At 41.6% G+C, this 25,168-nt stretch overlaps 1 protein-coding gene across 2 annotated transcripts; it reads right to left on the bottom strand.

The window, feature by feature from the left end:
* Window positions 1–1,619: 1,619 nt before the first annotated feature.
* gcc2 (GRIP and coiled-coil domain containing 2) lies at window positions 1,620–23,640 on the bottom strand. Of its 2 annotated transcripts, none has more exons than XM_077002106.1 (23): window positions 23,490–23,640; window positions 23,117–23,176; window positions 22,941–23,025; window positions 22,757–22,824; window positions 22,390–22,494; window positions 18,028–20,094; window positions 17,851–17,893; window positions 14,755–14,855; window positions 14,142–14,240; window positions 13,627–13,746; window positions 11,366–11,530; window positions 11,064–11,168; window positions 10,629–10,791; window positions 10,026–10,126; window positions 9,724–9,801; window positions 9,498–9,635; window positions 8,768–8,889; window positions 8,204–8,380; window positions 7,441–7,658; window positions 6,436–6,630; window positions 5,179–5,318; window positions 4,078–4,279; window positions 1,620–2,212 (listed from the first exon to the last, which is right to left on the bottom strand). In XM_077002106.1, the coding sequence occupies exons 1-23, from the start codon at window positions 23,493–23,495 to the stop codon at window positions 2,139–2,141; spliced, it is 4,632 nt and encodes a 1,543-aa protein (XP_076858221.1). In that variant the 5' UTR covers window positions 23,496–23,640; the 3' UTR covers window positions 1,620–2,138. The 2 variants fall into 2 exon arrangements, with proteins under 2 accessions (XP_076858221.1, XP_076858220.1); XM_077002105.1 differs by lacking the exon at window positions 23,490–23,640 and adding an exon at window positions 23,312–23,394.
* Window positions 23,641–25,168: the final 1,528 nt, after the last annotated feature.

Raw genomic sequence — 25,168 nt, 5'->3', positions numbered from 1 at the left:
GTAAGGGTGAATGGGCCATTTGAGCTTCTTTCAATGTTATGTGGTGATTTTGAAAAACAAGACACAGGAAGTGTTTGGTTATTTACTTCCCGATGTCTTTCACCTTGGAATTGTCTACTGCAGTGGGGAACCGTCAGGGCCCTCTACGCCCTCTCAGAGGGCCTAAAATATTCTCAAAGCATTATATATATAATTATCCAATTTTATTTTATCTACTTACAGTTTGACATTCGACATCTAAACAATTACAAAAATATAAGCAAATAAAATATTCACCCGTGTCTATTCAATCTGTGTTGGAAGGTGAGGGGTTAAGTGGAAGCCTGTGAGCCTGTGTCTCCCCCTATCAGGACTGTGATGCCCGCTGTTCGTTTACAGAGGGCCTGGCAGTTATAATTCAGCACAATACCAGTTTCAAATGACAGCAAAATTGACCAATCATATCTTCTCTCTTAGTGGGCGGGCTTAACCGTATGATAATTTCCGCCCGCTGTGGCGACGCTAGCTGTCGTTAGCACCACCGCTAGCTAGTTTCGATTCATCCCTTTGACGTCCTCGTGCGCGTTGTTTACATATTCCGCTTCCGAGAACCACGGAGCTGTGAACCTTATTTTGTTTAGAAACTTATTTTGCTTAAGACGTTATCTAGTACAGATATTATTGTTTATTGCGTTTTTAAAGCTGTACTGTCGTCTCAGTTTTTCTTTATTGCAGTTTATTAAGCGGGCCCAGGTTTAAAGGTCACGGTTCGCTACTGGTCTACTGTATTGACTAAACACCAAATCCACATCTGTCTCACACACACCTCATATGTATGTAGTATGAACAGCTGTCTCACACAAACCTCATATGTATGTAGTATCAACATGTCTCACACACACCTCATATGTATGTAGTATCAACATCTGTCACACACACACACACACCTCATATGTATGTAGTATCAACATCAGTCACACACACACACACACACACACACATGTATGTAGTAGCATTTCAGTATCTCTGAATATTTGAGCATCTTTACACAGCATTAAGCAAGTTAAGAAAATATTCTTTGTTTTAGTGGAAGGAGTCACCATTCTACGGAGTCTATATGACCATGTACCTGGTACCTACCCCATCACTGATTGGGTTAGGGTTATGACCTAGTACCTACCCCATCACTGATTGGGTTAGGGTTATGACCTAGTACCTACCCCATCACTAAATAACCCTAAGCACCAACCCTATTATAACCCTGAACCCCTAATCTTAGACTACAATAGATAACACTAACCCTAGATATAATAGAATTTTAATCCATGTCTTATTTTCCTATTGAATTGAGTTTGTACTTACAGGAGTTTGAGACTCTTATTTTGATTACTTCAATATGCACTGTTATGGCAACATGCTGCTAGAATCACATGTAGGACAAGTAAAGTGAGTGAGACTCCAGTCATACATTTGTACATTTGTCAAAGTCAATTCTGACTCCTCAGTTACATAAAGAGCAGGATATTGACGAAATGTTGAAGATGTAAAGGTCACAGACAGCACCAACTGTGTTGTAATGAGATAAATGTGGGATTTAAAATATTACCAGTAGTTAAGGCACTGACAAACTGAAGCCTGCACATGATTTACTGATGGTTTAATTAAAATAGGACACAATACATTTGCATTGACAAGATATACAATTACATAAATTAACTCATCGTTCTTGATTTTGGACCCTTTTCTCAGATTTATGTTCCGGGAAACCTATATTTATTTTTACATAACAGAGAGGCCAGCCCAAAATACCATACTGCTCAGCAACACAATCAGTGGACCAGGTACTGCTGCAGTAAATATGAATGTGTTGAGTGAATTTTAATCACAGTAAGTCATTTTAATCACAGTCATTTGCTCCATTAAAAACTCGCACTCACACACTCATATAGCCAGCTTACAGGAGAAAACTAGTCTGTACACAGTATGAAAGTTTCACATAACTATCTTACTTCAATCAGTCAATCAATTAATCAATTAATTCAAGAGGATGTAGTAGCCCTTTCACACTGCCCAATAACTAAATCATTAGGTTGGTTCTTTTTACTTACATATTATGCAAAGAGATGTGTGTGGAAAGCAACTGTGGGCAGTGTTTGATCCTATCTGATTCCAGACCAGCTGTGTAGATATGAGGTCCAACCTGATCTTCCAGACTGTGCAGGTTCTTCATCACCTGCAGAAAACATGGAACAGATTAGTGCATAGAACAGACCAGAGGTGGGACCAAGTCAGTGTTTTGCAAGTCTCAAGTAAGTCCAAGTCTTTATACCTCAAGTCCCGAGTCAAGTCTCAAGCAAAGACACTCAAGTCAAGTCAAGTCTCGAGTCAAGACAGGCAACAGTCAAGTCAAGTCCCAAGTCTGAAACTTGGAATTTCAAGTCCTTTCGAGTCTTTTTTTTTTTTTTTTTACCAATGTTGCAGGTATATTTTAAATGTAAATAAATTTAAATTGTAAATTATTTTTTAAATCTAAATTCTCCTCAAATCTTGATAAAACATGTGCAACTGAAAACACGAAGTATTAAAAAAATTAAAATTACACCTCTTTATTGCACAGTTCAATTTGTTAAACTTAGCTGCAAAAATATTCATACTTTAAACTACAATTTTCCAGAAATAAATATTCTGTGAAAAAGTCATAAGTAGAACTCCATGTTCAAATAAAAAGTGCTGATATTTTCACAGTACAATACAAAGAACCATAACAGCATTTTTCCCTCTCTTCTCTTATCTGGTTTCTTGGAGAACATGTGTGTCCATGTGTGAGTGACACAAGACAAACAAATATAAGAACTGAACAATTAACAGGAATCTGCAACTTTAGACATTTCAGTAAACTATTCTGCATTGCATTTGCTGGCCAAAAGTCTGTATGTCATTTGTGCACGATGAATGATGTCCCCATAGCTGAAAACTCGCTCCACTTTTGTCAATATATTTTTTTCTCGATGTAGATGTCTTCAAATACACAATCCATGCTGAGATAGAACTGGATATTATGATGGTGACAGAGAGAGGCTCTCTTCCCCGAGTTCAGATACAGAACCCAGGGTTGCCAACCCTCACGCATTGAGCGTGAGACACACGCATTTGACCGTCTTCACACGCTCTCACGCCACACATCCGATTTCTCACGCCGGAAAAAAATCTAGTTTATTTACCTCTGATCCACATCTATGATTCAATGAGTTACTAGTTCGCTCTGGCACCAACCACTGGCGATCGATCGATCGCGATATAATACTTAATTTGTGTCCATTTTACACCCCGCCCGGTAAAAATTTACGTTCGCCAACCCCCCATTTGATTGGTTGTGCTGCAGCTCATGCACAAACACACGTACAGAGTGTGGAAAAGCAGAGGACCGGTCTGCATCAGAAGGACGGAAATGAAATTAATGGGGCACACTTTATAAATATTAATATGCGTTTTAAAATTTAGATTTGGGGTAAAAAAATCAAGTCTTTGCAAGTAAACAGGTTCAAGTCCAATTCAAGTCCCAAGTTATTGGTGTAAAAGTCCAAGTCAAGTCTAAGTCTCTGAATATTTTTTCAAGTCAAGTCAAAAGTCTTAATATTAATGACTCGAGTCTGACTCGAGTCCAAGTCATGTGACTCGAGTCCCCACCTCTGGAACAGACTAGCGCATAGAACATATTAGTATGACATGGAGCAAACAAGAGGAGGACACAAGAGGCGGAGGGAGATTTATTATGGGCCAATCACAGTATCATCATCAGAACAGGCCAGGGTCAAATGACCAACATGGAACACCCACTGAGAACGATGGGGCATATTAACAGAACAAAACAATAAAGGATGGGGTTTCTGGAGACAGAGAATGCAGGTCCATATTGTCTGTACACCACTGATCCCTCACTCGGAGACAAGACAGTTTTGAAGTTTTTCCAAACAGCAGTGTGTATAGACGGCTAGAAGCTAGTGTGCGGGGGGACACGGGCGAGTGTGTGCGGGGGGACACGGGCGAGTGTGTGCGGGTGACACGGGCGAGTGTGTGCGGGGGACACGGGCGAGGCACCTTGTGCGATAGCAGCCAGCTTGCTCTTCTCATCAGGGTTGAGCTGCAGCAGTTTGTGTATGACGGGCAGCAGCGCCTGCTTCTCGCTGCCCGGCTGCAGCACCATGAAGTGCAGCAGCACGTTCTTCAGATACTCCAGACTGGCCATCGCACGCTCACGCTCCTGATTACACTCCACACGCCGCAGCTCACTCTTCAGGACCTGCACACACACGCACGAACATGTGCACACACGCACGAACATGTGCACACACGCACACGCACACAGATCCGTCTGAGAAACACATGCACAGTTAGGCTGCCGTGATTGGTCGATACAGTCGATGACGTCGACACTGAAAATACGTCAACGTTAATATTTTTAGTCGACGCATCGGTTTAGTTTTTGGGTTTTTTATATATATATTTTTGTTTTTATGTTTATTAATGTTCCATTTTAATTTCTAAAATGCGTCCGTTCAAAGAAATGTTTTTCCTCAACGCGTATGGTGTTACTTTAAATTGGCTGAAGAAAGATGATGGGCCACCAGAAAAGCCAATGATTTTGGCAGCAGTTGCACAATCGACTTAAGCACTCTTGTTTGTTTACTATGCTGAAGAGGCTGTTTAAAAGTAGTTTGCACTTTGTTTAATATAGAAAACTTGAAATTCCACATTTCTATTAAATCCTTTATCAAATTCAAGTTACATCACTGAATAAGCCTTCTTTTTTATGTTTACTATGCTGGAGAGTAAAGTTTTGCACTAACAATATGCACTATAAAGCTGTTTTACATTTTTTGTTCTGTATTATGACTGTTGTCATAATAAATGTAACTTACAAGAGAGTCTATTTTTTTGTTCGGCAGAAAATGTATCGTTTAGAGTAGTTGACGAATCGATAAAATAGTCGATAGTGGCAGCCCTAATGCACAGATACTGCTACTCAATTTACATCTTTCTGTTTCTAATATGTGTATGTGTGTGTATATATATATATATATATATATATATATATATATATATATATATATATATATATATATATATATATATATATATATATATATATATGTGTGTGTGTGTGTGTGTGTGTGTGTGTGTGTGTGTGTGTGTGCTCACACTGATCTGCTCCATTAGAACAGCATTAGTAGCTTCACTTTCGTGCAGGAGGCTGTTCATGTGCTCCATGCTGCGGGTGACAGTGTTGAGTCTCTGATTCAGTTCCTCCTTAGAGGGCTCTACCTGCCACACAAAGGGCTCTACGCACGCACGCACGCACGCACGCATACATACACACACATGCACATGCGCAAGCACACACATACAAAAAATAAACATTTTAAAAAGGTCTCTTAAATGTATATTCTGTCAATAAATACAGTAAAACCGAAATATGAAAAATAAGGTTTTTAAAGATAAAATATTACTGAAATTAAAATAAAATGAAAATGCACAATATAAGGAATTAAGACAAATAACAATACATAAAATTTGAGGTGCTTAAAAGAAAACTTCAGTGCAGTAATACTACCTTTTAGAGTTCAAGCATGCGGCAAGTTTGTGTGCATCACTGCTATTAGCAAATCTAAATCTTTATTCAGCTGCAGAAATGTTTTGCCCATCCAGTATGTGATATAGCTCTTGCAGAGAGAGTTCCAGGGACTGTAGATATGCTAAGTAGATCTGCCTGTCTACTGCATAACGATGGTAAGACAGCCCAGAGTCTTGTATAATTTGGAGCATATTTAAATTATACAGGAGTGGTCTGAGAATGGAACTTGGGGGGGGGGATACCACGTCACTGGCTCTCTTTCAGAAACCTTGTTTTCTATTTCAACAAAATAATTCATGCCTTGCAGTTAACAACTGAACCATTTTAGGACTGTTCTTGAGAGACCAACCCATTCCTATAGTCTATAAGAATCTTCTGGTCTGCAGTATTAATGGCTGCATTAAGGTCAAACCAGAGCAGAACAGACAGCTTTCACTAAATCTGTAATCAAATGATTGTCATGAATTATCTTAAGTAGAGCAGTCTCAGTACTGTGAATAGGCTGGAATCTTGTCCCAAATTTGTCTAGACAGCCATTTGAAGATAGTTGCTTTCTCAATGATTCATAATGATACATATGAATAATACACATTATTCTCAATTACGCATAATATTAGTTAACTCAGGTGACTGTCCTGTTCAACTCATGAAATAATTGGCAGGTTTAGTAGGCTTGTCCAAGCAGAGCAATCACTAAACTTTGCGAGACTCTGTGGGACTCTGAGGGAATCTGCAGGACTCTAACCCTAATACCTCCATTACTGGACACCCTGGTCAAAAGTAAGAATTAAAACATGATGAGTGCAGAATTGTAAAGGCTTCACCGTGTTTGGGGTGTGGGGAGGTGAGGAGCTGCTCCAGAGAGGGTGGAGTGTTGCCTGAGGTGGAGACAGGCTCCATCTCCGCAGTCTCCATGCCTTCGCCCTCTTCTCGAGCCATGCTCTGCAGCTCACACACCGGCACGTCCGCAAGCTTCCTGTCTGGAAGAGACTTGCGACTCTGCTGTGCCGGTGTTGAACCTGAGGAGGGTGAGAGGTGACGGCTTCAACACCAGGGCCCTCTGCAGTCGAGGACAGTGATTGGTTTGTTTGACTTATTTAAATTTAGTCTAGTCTAATCAGTCTAGTGCACAGGCTTTCCTGATGAACTCATCATCTTAAGGAGACTGTGGAGGTACTGTATGCGGTGCTGTGTGGGTGGAGGTACTGTATGCGGTGCTGTGTGGGTGGAGGTACTGTATGCGGTGCTGTGTGGGTGGAGGTACTGTATGAGGTGCTGTGTGGGTGGAGGTACTGTATGCGGTGCTGTGTGGGTGGAGGTACTGTATGCGGTGCTGTGTGGGTGGAGGTACTGTATGCGGTGCTGTGTGGGTGGAGGTACTGTATGCGGTGCTGTGTGGGTGGAGGTACTGTATGAGGTGCTGTGTGGGTGGAGGTACTGTATGCGGTGATGTGTGGGTGGAGGTACTGTATGAGGTGCTGTGTGGGTGGAGGTACTGTATGCGGTGCTGTGTGGGTGGAGGTACTGTATGTGGTGCTGTGTGGGTGGAGGTACTGTATGCGGTGCTGTGTGGGTGGAGGTACTGTATGCGGTGATGTGTGGGTGGAGGTACTGTATGCGGTGCTGTGTGGGTGGAGGTACTGTATGCGGTGCTGTGTGGGTGGAGGTACTGTATGAGGTGCTGTGTGGGTGGAGGTACTGTATGCGGTGCTGTGTGGGTGGAGGTACTGTATGTGGTGCTGTGTGGGTGGAGGTACTGTATGTGGTGCTGTGTGGGTGGAGGTACTGTATGAGGTGCTGTGTGGGTGGAGTTAGGGTTGGGGTGCTACCAGCACTGCTGGGCTCCTTCTGCAGCTGGAAGAGCTGTGTCTCCAGCCGGCTAATCTGCTGTTGCAGCGTCTCCACTGTAGTGCGCTGCTCGTCCTGCAGGTGGTGCACTTGCTCACGGAAGCTGCTCCGCAGGGCGTCGGCTTGTGCAGTCAGCTGAGCCACGGCCTGACTGTGCTCAGATTTCAGCGCAGTGTTCTCCGAATGCAGGCTCAGCAGCCTGGGATGTGAACAAGCAAGCACTTCAGAAGCAGGAGCAAACAGAAACTTTGTGCCATCACAAACTTTTAACATTTGATGCACTTCCATCTCCTCCACACACTCCCTCTCCTCCTTATACACATCCTTCCCGACCCACACGCGCGCACACACACGTGCGCACTCGCACACACACGCGCGCACGCTCACACACACACACGCGCGCGCACGCTCACACACACACACACACACACACACACACACACACACACACACACACACACACACACACACACACACACACACACACACTCTCTAGACTCAGGCAGGCAGGCCGATAGGCAGGCAGACACACATGCAGGCAGGCAGGCAGGCAGACAGACAGACAGGCAGGCAGGCAGGCAAGCAGGCAGGCAGACAGACAGACAGGCAGGCAGGCAGGCAGGCAGGCAGGCAGGCAGACAGACAGGCAGACAGACACGCAGGCAGGCAGGCAGACAGACAGACAGACACGCAGACAGACAGGCAGACACGCAGACAGACAGACAGACAGGCAGACAGACAGACCTCTCCCTCAGCTCCGCCTCTTTGGCGATGTTCTGCTGCAGGATGTGGTTGTGGCGCTCCAGTAGCAGGTCGTGCTCCACCTGCAGCTGCTGTAGTTCTGCACTGGTGCTCTGCAGGTTCAGCTCACTCTCCTGCAGCTTTGAGCGCAGCTGTCCCAACACACTCTGCATGTGCTCCCTGATTAGGACACACACACACACACCCCACACACACCCACCATTGGTTGTAATGAATGTAAGCCTCTTCTTGTTGTCTTATCTCCTGCTGATGTTCAGTACTTAAATACATCCTGTACTACCTTGCAGGGATAAAATAAAAACTTTTCAAATATAAAGATTATAACCACTTTATCATTATTATTACTGACATGATGAGATGCTGCCTCTGTCTAATCCTGATCTCCAAACCAAACTTGTTGAACAAGGAACTGGACCCGCCAGAATGAGTCCGGCACTGTGGCAGTGTTACCGTAGTGACAAAGACAGCCATGTTTTTCAAACCAGCTTCATAAAGGAAGGGTATATGTTGACTCTGAAAATCCATCGTTGGAAAGTGAAATCTCACCTCTCCTCTTTTGAAAATTCTCCATCACATGGAGCAGAACGTCTGGTTTTCTGCTGCTTGAGAACATTGTGCACCCGCACCTTATAACCTTCGAACTCAGACAGAGTTGTGCAGAGTTCAGCCTGAAAATGTGGGGAAAATTCACAACCCAGTTTCTTCAATACTCCCAGTTTCTTTAATACTTACTTCTTTAAGACATTGACATTTTTACATTGTACATTTTTACGGTCCTAATTTGTTGAGTGCATTCCTGCACATACAGACACCATCCAGACTGCTGATTATGTGTTTGCACTGTTGTCAGGAGGACAGGACAGTTCTCTGAGTGAGCAGCATGGCCTCCTGTCTCATCAGAATGATCGTGCTAACTACAAGGAGAACTGCTGGCTTTCAGGCTGGTGTTTTAGGGCCAGACAGCCCAGCTCAGCGTGTTTGTGTCCTAGCCTTGTTTATGGCTGTAATGAACGTGGTGTGCAGCCCCTAAGCTGCTCCCCGTCACTCTAATGAACTGCAGCAGCGTCTGCACCTCCCTGTTCGGTGACGCAAGACGTAAGACGTAACAAGTTCAGCGTCTTTTGTTATTTCCTGATCTGTGTGTTCATCTGATTGGCCATTGTTTGATCTTCATGTGGCCATGTTAACTGGATCAGAGCTGTAGTGTGCATGGCCTGCCTGGGTAAAGTTAGTATTGTTAAACAAGCAAATAAAGCGCCAGGGGAAAAGTGAGCACCTTCGTAGATGTGAGCTGCTCCTGCAGAGTGCTGATCCTGTTCTGGGAGGAACTGGCTGCCTTCTGCTGCTGGTCACTCACTGACTTCAGCTGTTCCTGCAGCCTGTGTCGCTCTGCCAGCAGTTCACTGCACTGAATCTGAGACACACACACACAGGAACGGGAACATAACTCACACGTCTAGCCCTCCTGGAACATACAGAACACTGCACAGCACAACACACACCTTACACGCCTCCAGCTGCTGCACACAACACTCCAGCTCTCCTTTCAAAGAAGATTGAATCATCATCTGAGACGCTTCCTGCAAAACAAGCAGACCAAGGCTTATACAAAACAAACAAGCAGCTAGAAACTTTATCTTATTAGTGCTGTTCTACACCTCCCTACAAATACTTAGCGAGTGTACTGTTGTAAAAAGATTTTTAAAAACTTGTAAAAAGATTTATTTAATTTCTACTCCTATAAATGCTCTATAAATTTAATTAAACTGGCAGTTACTTGAACACAAAGACAAAGGGAACTCACTTCCTTCTTGGCATCTGCTAAATCCTTTTTAGTCTTCACCAACAGCTGTTTCATCTTAGAGTTTTTCTCCTCTCCGATGTCCACGAGTGATTTCAGAGATTCTCAAGTAAAAGAAAATGTAAATATTTACTTGCAGTTCTGAAAGTCCTGGGTATATCAGCAACAAACTGGACCTTAAGAAAGAATCTTAGGGATTATGAATTAGGGGTTAGGGATTAGGATTAGCTTTACTTCATACCACCAGATGTAATTAATTGGATTACATAGTATAAACATCATGCCATTAAATTAATATCATTTCACATCTTTAATTACTAAACTTATAAAAAACAAAATTATTCTCAAATACACTACATCTAGTAATATAATCAAAACTCCAAACATGTTCAAAAATGTTCATGTCAGAAGCTGTACTCTGCTTTATATACTCAGATTTTTGAATCTGTGATAAACACTTATTGTGGAAGTTAACAAGGCTCCATTATCTCAGTTTTTTGGGAAGTATAAATCTAAAACAAAAAAATTCAAGTTTGGCAGGAAAACCAATATTAGAAACTGATGTGCTCAATTCCAGCATCACTGAAGGTGAACCCTGTATCTCACCTATTTCTTCTCTCAGTTTCTCCTCTCGGTCTCTCTGAGCCAGAGCCAGACTCTCCTGGTCTTCCAATAGTTTGTTCTTCTCAGAGAGCTGGACATTGAGCTCTTTGACCAGCCGCTCGTAATCAGCCATCTCCATGTCCAGCAAGGAGTTCTGCTGGGCATCCTACACACACACACACGAGCCTTAAGTTTGCATTTTTATTACTTTGGATTGCAAAAGCCATGACACAAAGCCTCATGTATGTGCAGGTGTAACACACACGCGTATGTGCAGGTGTAACACACACGCGTATGTGCAGGTGTAACACACACGCGTATGTGCAGGTGTAACACACACGCGTATGTGCAGGTGTAACACACACACGTATGTGCAGGTGTAACACACACACGTATGTGCAGGTGTAACACACACACGTATGTGCAGGTGTAACACACCTTCCTAAGCTGCTCCAGTTCCTGCTGAGTTTGCTGTAGCTGCTGATTCTGTTTCTGCAGTAATGTTTGCTGTTCCTCAAGCTCTTTAATGGCAGACTGGTGGTCCTGGAATCACAAACACACACAACACCTGGGTTAGTAACCCTAACCCTAGGGTTAGTACTACGAACGCCTGTAATACTCTGGGCGGCTGAAAATTAGATTACATACTTATACACTTTAAACCTAGATTTAAATTATAGCATCAATGTGACATGGAATGAGATAATTCACTATGGGGCCTGTAAAATCTGGATCTGTACCTTAGATTTTTGCTCTTTTATAAGTGTCTGCGTCTCCAGCTCTCTCTCCAACCCTGACTGTAGTTTGTGCATCTCGAGGACTTGTGCTTCCAGCTGCTGAACGTTCCTCTGAACCGTCTCCATGTGAGCAGCCAGATCTTCTCTCTCTGATGATAACTGCTTGTTCTGTCAGGGAAACAAGATGAGTGAGATTTTTAAACGCATTCTCATTCTATACAAGACCAAATGTATATTGTATATACATATATACATATATGTATATATATACATATATAATGTATAATATATATATACATACATACATACATATATACATACATATATATATGTATATATATACATATATAATGTATAATATATACATACATACATACATACATACATACATATATATATATATATATATATATATATATATATATATATATATATATATATATACACACACACACACAGCACATAAAATAAGTATTGAACATGTCACCAATTTTAAGAAATATACTTCTGAAGGTGATACTGACATGAAATTCTGACCAGAAACAACCCATCCAATTCACATATTAAAAAAAATCAAACATAGCCCTAACCTTAACCCAAAACTGAGTGGAATACTGAGAAATGTCATAGGAAGAAAGTATTGAATACACTTACTGAAAATGTATTTGATACTTCATATAAATGCTTCAAGACTCATCCTGTATGAAGAAACTAGCTGAATTCTAACCCTAACCATAACCCTTACTCTAACCCTTAACACTTACCCTCACCCTAAACCCAAACCCTAGATTTATGAAGAATGTCTTGGTACATTTTTCCATTTATCCTTCATGGATATCCTTCTTGGGCAACTCTTCTAATAATTCTTTTCAGTCCTCTGTCTAAAATCTTGTGTGGAGCACCTGATTTAGCCAGTTTATGGTGAAATACCATTTGCTCTTCCAGATGATGGCTCCAACAGTGCGTACTGCAACCAACACCATCAGGATGTTTTGCAACAATAAGGTTGTGTAGGTCTTGAGAGAGCTAACTGCTTTTGATTCATCATGAGATGTTTCTTATGTGACATCTTGGTAATGAGACTTTTTCTGGGCTATCAGTTGGGACAGAACCAGCAGGTATTAATGGGCAGTATGTGGAAGGATCACTATCTAATGACTGATACCAGCTGGTGTGGAGTCTGTGGGTCTTCCTGCTCCTCCCTTTCTTCATGTGTTCTATACTTCATCCCTGTGTTATTTCTCATTATTACATATTAAACTTTATTTATGGGCATTTATGTTTGATTTCTTTGCATTGGATGGGATGTTACTGACATCTGGTGAGAATTTCATGTCAATAGCACCTATATTCACTTTGAAAATTGGTGATTCTAAATTTTATATTTATTAAATCTGAAGAAAATTCCAGGTTAGCCACAGCAGTATTTAGATAAGACACAGATATTAAATTGTAGTGAAGTACAATTTAAGTTAAGAGAAACAGACATTTCTGATTTAGGTTCTTCATCAGCTGTGTAAGCAAAGCGCTTCTGATTTAATAGGAGGAGGAACCAGTTTATTTATATATGGAAATGTAGATGTTTAAATCATTACATTCATTCATGGGGTTCTAAAGTTCCAAGAGTTTAGATCAGAGTTTAGATTCTTTTTCTTTGACTTTGCTCATTTCATTGCTGCCATAGCAAAAACTGGCAATGCAAACAGATATGTTGTTAATGCAATGTCCATTAGTATTAAAATGTTTTGACACTGGAAAGGACATCTCCTTAATTCTGATGGATCAACACACCAATCAACAAGTCTTCTTTTGGTTTCTCCAATATAAAGCTGATTACATCTCTTTCAAAAAAATGCATATATTAGTGCACCTATTTATTTAGCATTACCATATTTAGAAATGTATTTATCTGATATTACTATATCATCCCTGGCTTGAATACATCTCTCATGACACTATGATGCACTCTGTAGTATGCCTCACCACGCACGACCTTGCTATGCAAGCATTGAGCATTTAGGCACAACCTCAATAGCCTAAATGCTCAAATGAGGTCAATTTCATTGTTAGGCCATGACTGAAGTGTTCCTGAGCAAGGCACTTAACCCCGGCATGTGTGCCTTCACTGCCCCCTAGTGTTCCAATGTAGTCAATTGGCTCAATTTCTCCTTATTTCCAAAATGAAACCTTAACCAAAATATGAATGAATATGAATTATGAACACAGACACATTATAATACTTATAAAGTATAGAGATGGATTACCTGTTCAACAGCTGCCTGTAATCGTTTGGTCAAGTCCCCGACCAGCTGCTCTGCCTGCTGTAGCTTCTCTCTCTCTCTATCCAACACTTCAGTTTGCTTGTCATAACTCATCATAAGATTCTGTGAATTAGAAGATTCTGAGTTCATTCAGAAGTTAAAAATGCTCTTTAACACTAAACGGAAACACTAAATAATATATGTATAGAATATAAACAGTAAATAATATGGGTTTAGAATATAATATATAGTATATATTTATATATACACTCTAGACTATACACTCTAGATTCAGGTTCTAGACTGTTTTTTTTTATATATTATTACCCTGTGCATATGAGAATTATTCTACACATTACCCATCAGTGAAAGTCTAGGTATGTTTTGTTAGATGTCTTGAGAAGCACTCTGACCACTCCTGCTAGGGTCAGGGTGATGGGCAGAACTCCCCTGCTTCTGATAACACGTACGGTCAAACGTTCGGACTAAAAGGCCCGATCAGGCCGTACGCTGCACACCTTGTAATCCTCAGCACCGTGGATGATCCCCTTCATAGACTCTGACAGCTTATCTCGAGCAGCCTGCATGGTCTCCAGATCCTCTTTTAGCGCACACACCTGTGACGAGGTGGGTCACATGCTCACAGATGTGTATTCATTTGCTAACACACATACTCCCCCTAGGTCTATGAGGTCAGGTGATAAATTTTTACTGGCTATACCGCGCACAAGGTTGAAAACTAAGGGTGATGGAGCGTTTGCAACAGCATCTCCCCGTCTCTGGAACTCTATCCCCTTGCCTATAAGAACTGCAGATTCTGTGATGTCTTTTCAAAAAATGTTAAAAACGTATCTTTTTAGGCTTGCATTTGTTTAGTTTTCTTTTATATTTTTATTTTATATATACATATAGATACTGTTTTACTATTTTTCTTTTATCCTGTAAAGCACCTTGTGATTTGTATCTTGAGGGGTGCTCTATAAATAAAATTTTACTTACTTTTACTTACACACACACACACACACACACACACACACACACACACACACACACACACACACACACACACACACACACACACACACACAAAGGCCACTCTGGTATCATCTCCTTAAAGCAGTCCCAGCTCACCTCTGTCCTGCTCAGCTCCAGTTCCTTCCTGGCTTTAACAGCTACAGCTTTGATCTTATTCATGCGTTCATCTTTCTCTTTGATTTCTTTTTCTAGGATTTCTACAGAAAATGAGGTTACATTACAAGATTGTCCCATGGTTTGTGCATGATTACCATAAACTGCAATCATTATTTATGATTGGCATTCTTTCTCCTGCCTAAATATTTAATTAAATCACTCATTTTCTTGGCTAACTGTTTCACAATATACATACAATGCTGTGAGCAATAACTATTTATCCAATGTGGTCCATGTACATACAGCACAGGTCCAAGCCAATCCAGAATAATTTGTAGGTAGCTTGCCATAAAAGTCTGAAATGAAACACTTTCAAGAAAATGTTACATCACAGTGCCTGACTGTTCATGATGTCCCACTTCAGAACAGTCCCTGGCTGTTCATGGGCTGATCTACCGCTTCAGTAATTGACTGTACGAGTTTGGTTGAATGTAGTGTATGAAACCCAGTATAGCAGGTAGTATGGTAGGTTTCAATGAACAGGTCTGGTTGATCCTTATATGCAGACTGCAAAAACAAATAATAATAATAATAATAATAATAATAATAATAATAATAATAATAGGTTCCATTTGTATAGCGCCTTTCAAGATGCTCAAGGACACTTTCCAGATGCAAAAACAAAAATACGCAAACTAACAAACAATACAAAAAATACAAAACAGGCAACACCAATACAAACAGATTAAATAAATTGATGCCGGTCTAGGATGAAGAGTTTAGGTGAAAATATTGAGAAAACAGGTGAGTTTTTAGTTGTGTTTTGAATGAATTGAGAGATGAAGAGAGACGGAGTGATGGTGGGAGAGAGTTCCAAAGTGTTGGGGCAGCCACACTGAATGATCGACACCCCATAGTGCTTAACTTATATCTAGGGACAACAAGGAGACCGGTGTCAGAAGAACGCAGTCTACGTGTTGGGACATAATGATGGAGGAGGTTGGCCAGATATAAGGGTGCCGCACCAGTGAGTGTTTTAAATGTAAGCACTAGGAGTTTGTACTGGATACGCAGGTGTACAGGGAGCCAGTGGAGACGTTCTAATACTGGTGTTATATGCTCGTATTTTCTGGTTTGAGATAAAACACGAGCAGCAGCATTCTGAACAGACTGAAGGGGTCGAAGGGATTTAGAGGGAAGCCCATAGAGGAGAGAGTTACAGTAATCTAACTTTGAGGTAATGAGTGCATGCACCAGGATCTCAGCAGATTTTGGAGAAAGGTGTGGGCAGAGGCGGGAGATATTGCGAAGTTGTAAAAAGGCAGATTTACTAAGTGAGCGTATATGTGGTACAAACGACAGAAATGGGTCAAACAAGACTCCAAGGTTACGGGCTGTAGGTGATGAGTTAATTTGAGTATCATCAACAGAGAGGGATGAATTGGCAAGGGACTGGACCACAGATTTAGTACAGATGACAAGATACTCGGTCTTATGAGCATTTAATTGGAGGAAGTTGGAGCGCAACCATAGGTTGAGTTCTCTGATACACTTGGTAATGGATGGAGGTGGGAAGGGGCCAGATGGTTTAAAACTAATATAAAGCTGGGTGTCATCAACGTAGAAATGAAAGTTTAACCCATATTGGCGTATCAAGTTAGCAAGAGGCAGAATATAGATGGTAAATAGCAGTGGACCAAGTACAGAGCCCTGGGGGACACCGTGAGAAAGAGGAGATAGGTCTGATTTGCAGTTACCCAGTCGAATGAATTGACATCTGTTTGATAAATAGGAAGTGAACCAGGAGATGACTGTACCAGAGAGACCTAAATCACCAAGCCGTGAGAGGAGAGTTGTATGATTAACAGTGTCAAAGGCAGCAGTAAGATCAAGGAGTAGAAGAATGGATGCGTAGCCTTTGTCAGAAGATAGAAGAAGATCATTAAGTACGTAAATGAGTGATGTCTCTGTGCTATGCTGAGCACGGAAACCAGACTGAAAGATCTCGAAGAGATCATTAGAAGACATGAACTGGAGTAACTGAGAGGCAACAACACGTTCTAGAATTTTTGATAGAAATGGGAGGTTTGATATCGGTCTATAATTGCTTAAAATTGTAGTGTCCAAATTCTGTTTTTTGATGATTGGGGTTATGGCAGATGTTTTTAACTCTACAGGAATGTGTCCAGAGGTGAGAGAGATTAACTATATGACAGATAGAGGGAGCAAGTGAAGAGACGCCCTGTTTGAGCAGAAATGTAGGGACAGGATCCAGGATTGAGGTGGTTGACTTGGCGCTGGTGAGATGTCTGGCTATAAGATCAGAGTTAACTAATGAAAAGGAGGAGAGAGACTGCGGAGGCGGCAGGATAGTAGTCAAGGAGGAAGAGGAGAGAGAGGAATTGTGTGACTGGTGCTTCAACAAATCCTGATAAATAAGGGACACTTTCTGATTAAAGAAATTAAGAAATTCATTGCACCGATCAGTTGTGGGGGAAGGGGACAATGATGAGGGACGTAGAAGGTTATTAACAATCTTGAAAAGTCGCTTGGGGTCAGAGCCAGCGCTGTTTATTGCTGATGTGTAGTGAAGTGTACGGGCTTTATTTAAAGCATCCTTATATTTGGCCAAGTGATCCATATATGCCTGGTAGTGAACAAATAGATGAGTTTTCCTATATAGACGCTCAAGGCGCCTACCAGTGGTTTTCTGGGCACGAAGTTCAGCAGTAAACCAGGGTGATGAGTGAGAGGAGGGCACAAGTCGTGTTTTAACTGGTGCTAGAGTATTGAGAGTATCAGTAAGGGACTGGTTGTATACAGCGACAGCATCGTCAATATTGTGAATAGAAGTGATGAGGGGAAATTTAGTGGATTCCAGGGCAGAGAAAAACGTAGTTGAAACAATGGATAAAAGACTACGATAAGTGACAGATGATTTAGTGGAGTGGAGTTCAGTGTGTAGTGCAATACGTGATGTAATGAGCAGGTGATCCGATATAGCAATGTCATGACCAGATACATTTGTAATAGTTCCAGGTGAGGAACAGATGTCAAACAAATGTCCTCTCTGAGAACAATAAATAACAGACATACCTATTTGTGTCATATTGTTATTGCAGGCAGACATCTTGAATTCCTGTAAAACAAGTCGGTATATTTCATGTCTTAAGGTTTAGACAGTTAAGATCTGAAATGTGCTACACTGTACATGACAAACTACTTTTAAGAAAATCAGCAAGAAATCAAGAAGAAATCAGCACCAACACCCACCTGTAAAAGAGAGATTTCTCCATTTAACTGTGCTATCATGTCCTCCTTTTCCCTAAGCTTGTGCTGGAGACTTTTCACCTCATCCTCGGATTTCAAGGATTCCTTAGTTTCTTGTTTTCCAGCTTCGTCTGTAGGTCGTTCATGTTGTTGGACTGCTGCTGTCTGGGTTTTCTCCCCCTCAGAACAGTTCTCACTATCGACAGGGCTTATATCATTCTGAGTCTGCATTTCAGTGAGGTCCTCTTCAAAACGTTCAGTACGTGAGAACACATCCTGTACACAGACCTCGCCCAGCCCTTCTTCACCACCCCGCTCTTCGGGAGGGCTGTGTGGAGAAGGTGTGCCATGCTGCTGTGTAAACACAATGTTGTCTTTTTGAACTCTGTACAGCAGCTGGTTAAGCAGTGCAGGGATGTCTTCTTCTGCTATGATCACAGAAAAGTTCTGCTTCAGTATTTCAGAGATGTGCCTCCGCGAGTCTTCTCCCAGCAGTTGAGGTTGCAGCTCGCTCCGGACATCAGTCTTCTCGTTCACCCCAACGGAAGCTTGACCAACCAGCCCACCATCCAGGTGCTCCGCTGGGTCTTGAGGAGCTGCCTGGTCCTCCAGGAAGGCACCACAATGCTTGGCTAACTGCTCTTCTTCAGCTGCTGAATAGGAGAGCTGTCCTTCCAAATGAGCCACAAAGCTCCTGAAATGGTTTCTCTCTGCCAAGGCACCTTCCAAAGCCCCCGACAGGCCCTCCAGATCCTGACGGGTCAGTTGCACAGTGTCCATTTGTCCACATTTACATTCATCTAGCATGCGTTCTAAATCACCTCTTATTTGTTCTAGTCTCTCTTTACATTTGTCTGATGAACCGTCTCGTGTGTGCAGGTCACTCTCTAGTTTAGTTATCACACTCTCCTTCTCACGTAGTTTGTCCTGTAGTTCCTGAACCGACAGAGCTGCACGTTCCTTCATGGCGTTGTACTGGCTCACAAAGTTTGATGTTCCATCAGCCAGTTCCAACTCAAGATTTTTCAGAATTTCTTTTGTGTGTTCATATTCATTCACCACAGTGGTCTTTTCCTCCTCAAGAAGCCTGCACTGGTACTGCAGATCTTTCAGCTCTTGAATAAAAGCTTCCTTTTCATATTCAGCAGTACTAATGAGACGAGCCTCTAGTTCCTTCAGTTCTGTTTTGTGAAGTTCTTGTAATTCTTGAAATTCTTGTTCATGTTTGTCAAGATGTACAGTTTTCAGCTCATTAAGTATTTGAACATCCTTTTCCAGACATGTGTCGGTATCCCCTCTCGTCATCTGCAGTTCATTAATCTTAAACTCCAACTCTTCCCTTTCTAACAAGAACTCTTCTTTAATATGTTTCAAGTTAGTCTCAAGCTCAGTTTTTACATTGCTTAGAAATTTGATCTCCTCTTGAAGCATTGCATTCTGGGACTGTAGATCCTGCAGTGTCAATCTTAGACTCTCATCTGATTCCTCCAGTGTTAAGGATTCCGACATCTTCAGAGTTCCTGAAGCCTTCTGGGGGCCGCCGTTAGACTCCTCCTCTTCCTCTTCCACATCCTGTAGGTAGCTGTCCTTAACCACCTGCTGCTCTGAGAGCTCCCTCAGACACCGCTCCCTCTCCATCTCAACCTGTACAGCACTTATTTTAAGCTGCTCTTCACGCTGTCTGCTCAGCTTTGCAATCTCATCCTGTAAATTCTGAAGGTTTTCGTGAGATTTTCTAAGAGTCATCTGATGAGTTTCCACAAGAGCTTCAATTTCAGTGCAGTGCTCTTTCTTAGCAAATTCCAGATCATGCTGCAAGTTCCTCACCTGGTCCTCATATCCCTGGTGGACTGCTTCAATCTGAGAATTAAACTTTTCCATCAGTCTGTTTCTCTGAATTTCCTCATTCTCATTTTTTTCACTTTCCATTTGTTTAATAAGCTTCAGTTCTTCTCTGTGTTTTGTTTCACTGGTTTCTAATTTCTCTTCCAAAACCTTTATCTTCTCCATGTGCTCTTTGTTTATGTTGTCCAGTTTCTCCTGAAGCTGAAGTACATGTTCCATTGCTTCCTGTTGATGAATAGAACATGTAAAGCTGCACCCTCCCATTAATTTATCCCATATTCATCCCTCAGTACATGGACGTAATTTTGATTTCAAAAGTGGGGGGGACATGGATTCGTCGCTATTTAAATATTTGGTTTTAACCGTAAAAACTGGGGGGGACCAAAGCCGGCTTTTGAAAAAGTGGGGGGGGACATGTCCCCCCCCCCCCGTCCCCCCCCAAAATTACGTCCGTGCCTCAGTATATAGTTTGTATATATATATATACAGTTTTTATGCAGTACATGCATACACAGACAAAAATACACAAATGGTAGTGCTGCTAAAATTACTCACATAGAAAAGTGCATTAAAATCTTGTTGTGGTGAAAAGCAAACATTAACAAACAGAAAAACATTGTGATCCTACAAATGAGAAAAGTGTAAGCAAACCGCAGCAAACTCAAAACATCAGACGCTCCTCTGGTTTCCTTGCCCAAACAATGCCCTCTAGTGGCTGACACTAAATCAGAATCTGAGAATCTGACACAGGCACAGACTATTAAGAACAACCTGTCAAAATCATGTGGAGAGGAAATAAACTACATGAAGTCTAAAACCCTGCACATATGTAAAAATGAACAGTAGGTGTTTTTGAGATAACAGACTTATAAATGCTACCGTTATTCCAAGACAGGAAGACGTGTAGACATGTTTAATGTAAAGAGGGTTTTACTTGAGCTCAGAAGCAGCATGCACAGAAATGGTCTAGTGCAGCGTTTCTCAAAGTGTGGGGCGCAAGCAATTGGAAGAAATTAACCTTTTTAAGCCTGTCGTTTTAATGCCTGTTCGTTTTGCATAAGGCCCGGATGTTTAAAATGTCTGCGGAACAGCGTGAACCAGGGTAGGATTCAGCCCTTTAATGAATTAAAAATTACGTTCGGTCAACAAATTACGTTCGCCCCCCCCCCCCCCCCCCCCCCCTTGTTAACAAATCACGATCGCCACCCCCCTCATCAACAAATTTGTTTGGGTGATATGGGACAGGTGGGGCATGGAATTTCCCCTTCTTCTGAGGTGGGGAATGATAGAAAAAGTTTGAGAACCACTGGTCTAGTGAAATGCAAAAGGCCAAATGCAAAAGAATCATGTGCTAGAATACAGGATTGTTACAACATAATTTCTAAATCCTCTTGAATGTTCTCTGATGAAACAGAAATTGTATATGGTTTGTATTATTGCATTGGACACTCTTGCACTGATATTTCCCAACAAGTGTGTGATCTTCTGACAGGTAACCTTACACATGAGGTGCTTTCTAAACAGCTGCATTTATCTTTAATTTATATTTGATCATACTGTTATCTGCCCTGCGATTTCCCCCAAAAGCGGTGTCAGCCTCTGGGTCCCCATTAACAGGCTGTGTACATGTGCACAGTGTACCGTGGTTTCACTACATTACTGATGGCATCATGTCTAACTGGAGACATTACTGTTGGCATCATGTCTATCTGGAGACATTACTGTTGACATCATGTCTAACTGGAGACATTAATGTGTGTGCCATATTGTTGTGCCATTAATGCTGACATCATGTCTAACTGAAGACATTACTGATGACATGTTTTACAACATCTCCTTAAACTGCATCTCTCAAAACTACAGAATGCAGCAAAACAATCAAACTGACACTGATTCTATTGGGATACCGAAAACATTTCTGACTTCTAAAGGAAGCAGTATTACTTTATTGCTACCTCAGTATTACTACAGCAGTATTACTATATTACCACAGCAATATTACTACAGCAGAATTACTACAGCTGTATTACTATATTACTTCTGCACTATTACTATATTACTACAGCACTATTACTATATTACTACAGCAGTATTCCATTCTGAAAATAACTATTCATGTCTATTAATCTATAATTTACAGTCAACAATGCAACATCTCTGCCAACAAGAAACAGTCAAACAAAGCTGAAAACATTTACATCACAAACCAACATTTTCCAAGTCCACAAAATGTACATGTAGATTTCACCCAGTATTTTCCAACACTGTAAATAATGATTTGCATTCTGTTGTGGTGTACCTGCTTCTTTCCTTGTAGCCCTGGATATCAACTCTTCTCCTTTTTTATGTCATACATTCTCGATCAAACTGTTAAAGATAGTGAAGCTAAAGCTAACCATAGTGAGGTTTACATGCCTTAATCTAATGTGTGAATGCAAACAAACTCACTTCAGATTTCAAACTAACCCTAATACTAACCCTAACCTAACCTAACCTAACCCTAACTCTAATGTAACTTACTTGTGCCTGTTTGTTGACCTTCTCATTTTCCTTCCGCAGTAACACAAGAGTCTGTTGAGTCTCGGCTTTCTCCAACAATACAGCATCCATTCTGTCAGTCAGCTCCTGTTCATCAGAAACAATACAGCATCCATTCTCAGAAGGGCACAGTGTGCTTTTTTGTATTATTGTAAACACAACTAAATATTAGTACGTTACAATCTTATGTTCAGAATTTGTACTAGCTTCATACTAACAAGTATAACAGTTTGAACATTACTTCAAAAGGTAAACAAAAATATTCTGGATGAACAAGGAAAATACTATATAATATCTTCATACTTGATGCTCACCTGCATTACTGGGTCTGTATTATCTGAATTCTCACCTGTATTACTGTGTCATCTGAATTCTCACTTGGAACAGCCTTTAGCATTTTAACTTCCTTTTCCAAATCTAAAAAAAAAAACAACACACAACACACACACTTATAAGTGATCACTGAGCTCCGTAAAGACACGTGTAATAAGCTGTGTTAATCAATCAACACAAAAAAAAAACAATCTCCATACCTGCACATTTTGCCTTTAACTTTTGTATTACAGCCATTTGTTTCTTTGCAAATGTAATGAGGTCTTCTTTAGACAGTGTGTCCAACTACAGTGGGGCATTAAGTGACAAGAAAACGTGATGAACTCCATCACATGTAATCCGGTCATATAGTTTCAGAGTTTGAAGCAAACTTCACCTTAGATTTGCCATTGCCTGGGGAAGGGGCGCCCGGCCCGCTCGCCACGTCCGCGTCCCGCTGGAAATAAGAGACATGTTAAATGAACTTCTCTCACCCAATTAATCAACTTAAATAATAATACCTTCCTTAAATAACACATTTCTTCTAAATATATTAAGGCTACATTTAACAAATTAGGCCGACACCACTTACAAGACCGATTAACTCGGTCATGTCAGCAGACATCCAGCGTTAAACTACAGAAGTGCGAAGAGCGGATCTAAACGCTTCAGCCACGGACGTGTTGGAAGCTGCTCTGCTTCAAACACGGAACAACAATCCCCATAGCGATGGCCAGGTGTTCAAATAAACCAAACGGGTTCCTACTCACGTCCATGTCGTCACTGCAGTAGCGGACTCACTGGAGCTGGATTATTTACTTTAGAGGCACATTTCCCGGATCAGAGGGACAGATCACTAGTTCTGCTTGTTTTTAGCACTGCTTATGAAACGCTTCACTTCCGCCTTCGTAAACGTGCGTCACAATGGGAGGCGCGTCCATGTTCAGGCGCGCGGGGGAGGGTGCACGATCGAGCCCGACGTGAAAGTGGCCGTTTCTAATCCTGCGTCCCTTAGGCTACTTTTGTAATATTTACTTATATTCCTAATAAGTATACAATACTAAAATGTTTTGCTAATTTTCCTCTTTGACTTGGTTAATGGTTAAACCTCAAAAACCTCAAACCTCAAAAATGTTAGTCCACTGGCTGTTATGGAGATGTTCAGACAGAGGACTATACCTGATTGTTTAAACCCGGATCTGCTAGTGGCTCACTATGATGAAACTGTCAGTTAACTTGAATCACCTGGCACCTCTCAGAACTCGCTCTGTATCTTTTTCTCAGCCTGCTCCCTGGTATACTGCTGAGCTGCGCAAACTGAAAGCTGCTGGCCGACAGCTTGAGCGACTTGTAAAGATAACTGGCCTGACTGTGCTTGTGCTTACAGGGATCATGTCCTGCTTTATAAGGAAAAACTGCAGGAAGCTAAAACACTATACTACACTGATGTTATTCATAGTACCCACGGTAATCCCAGAGCTGTTTCAAGCTGTCAATAGGATACTCGGCCCTGTGAAGAGTTCTCCTTTAACTCCATCGCTTGAACTTTGTTCTCGTTTTATGGATTTTTTCAATCATAAAATAGATACAGTATACGCACAGTTTCAGCCTACTGTGAATGTGTTAGACACATCTCGACCATTCTCGCGGTCCAGTAGCAGTTATTTTACTGCTTTTGATGCGGTAGATCAGCAGTTTGTTGCAGAGCTTGTTAGGACCTCTAGGGCAACGACATGTCAACTGGATCCCATGCCAACACAATGGGTGAAAGCCTGTTCTGCGTCTGTCTGCCCTCTTATTACTATGGTCATTAATGCTTCACTTAGCTCAGAAATGGTTCCGGCATGTTTGAAGCTGGCAGCCATCACTCCAGTTCTCAAGAGGCCTGGCTTAGATCCTGAGAATTTCGATAACTATAGGCCCATTTCGAATCTTCCATTTCTCACTAAACTGCTGGAGCGAATAGTAGCTGTGCAGTTAATGGAACATATTGAATCCTGTGATCTGTTTGAGGTCTTTCAGTCTGGTTTTAGGAGAAATCACAGTACTGAAACTGCTCTTGTCAGGGTGGTGAATGATTTGTTAATGGCGGCTGACCAGGGACTGCTTAGTTTGCTTATTTTACTGGACCTAACGGCAGCATTTGACACAGTGTGCCATAGCCTATTGCTATCTCGGCTTGAAAATATGATTGGCATAACTGGGACTGCGTTAGCTTGGATCACTTCTTATCTCTCTGACAGGCAGCAGTTTGTTTCTATTGGAGGTTTTAAATCGGACACTTGTTCTGTTTTACATGGAGTCCCCCAGGGCCTCAGTCCTTGGACCTTTGCTTTTCATTCTGTACCTGCTTCCTCTGGGGGACATCATTAGGCAGCATGGGCTGCAGTTTCACTGCTATGCTGATAATGTGCAGATTTATATCTACACCAAACCTGCCCATAGCTTG

This window comes from Brachyhypopomus gauderio, chromosome 4 (genome assembly GCF_052324685.1).
Source record: "Brachyhypopomus gauderio isolate BG-103 chromosome 4, BGAUD_0.2, whole genome shotgun sequence".
Lineage (NCBI taxonomy): Eukaryota > Metazoa > Chordata > Actinopteri > Gymnotiformes > Hypopomidae > Brachyhypopomus > Brachyhypopomus gauderio.
Note: the sequence above shows the minus strand (reverse complement) of the source record. Positions and strands in the feature narration are given on the sequence as shown.

What these genes read in the sequence shown, in the direction of transcription:
- gcc2 (XM_077002105.1), bottom strand. Translation starts at nt 23,344, where the DNA reads ATGTCTGCTGACATGACCGAGTTAATCGGTCTT. An exon ending in TGGAGCTGAGCAGGACAGAG is followed by an intron (nt 14,241 to 14,754) that starts GTGAGCTGGGAC and finishes ACCTCGTCACAG; the next exon opens with GTGTGTGCGCTAAAAGAGGA. An exon ending in GAAGGAGCCCAGCAGTGCTG is followed by an intron (nt 6,631 to 7,440) that starts GTAGCACCCCAA and finishes CACCCTCCTCAG; the next exon opens with GTTCAACACCGGCACAGCAG.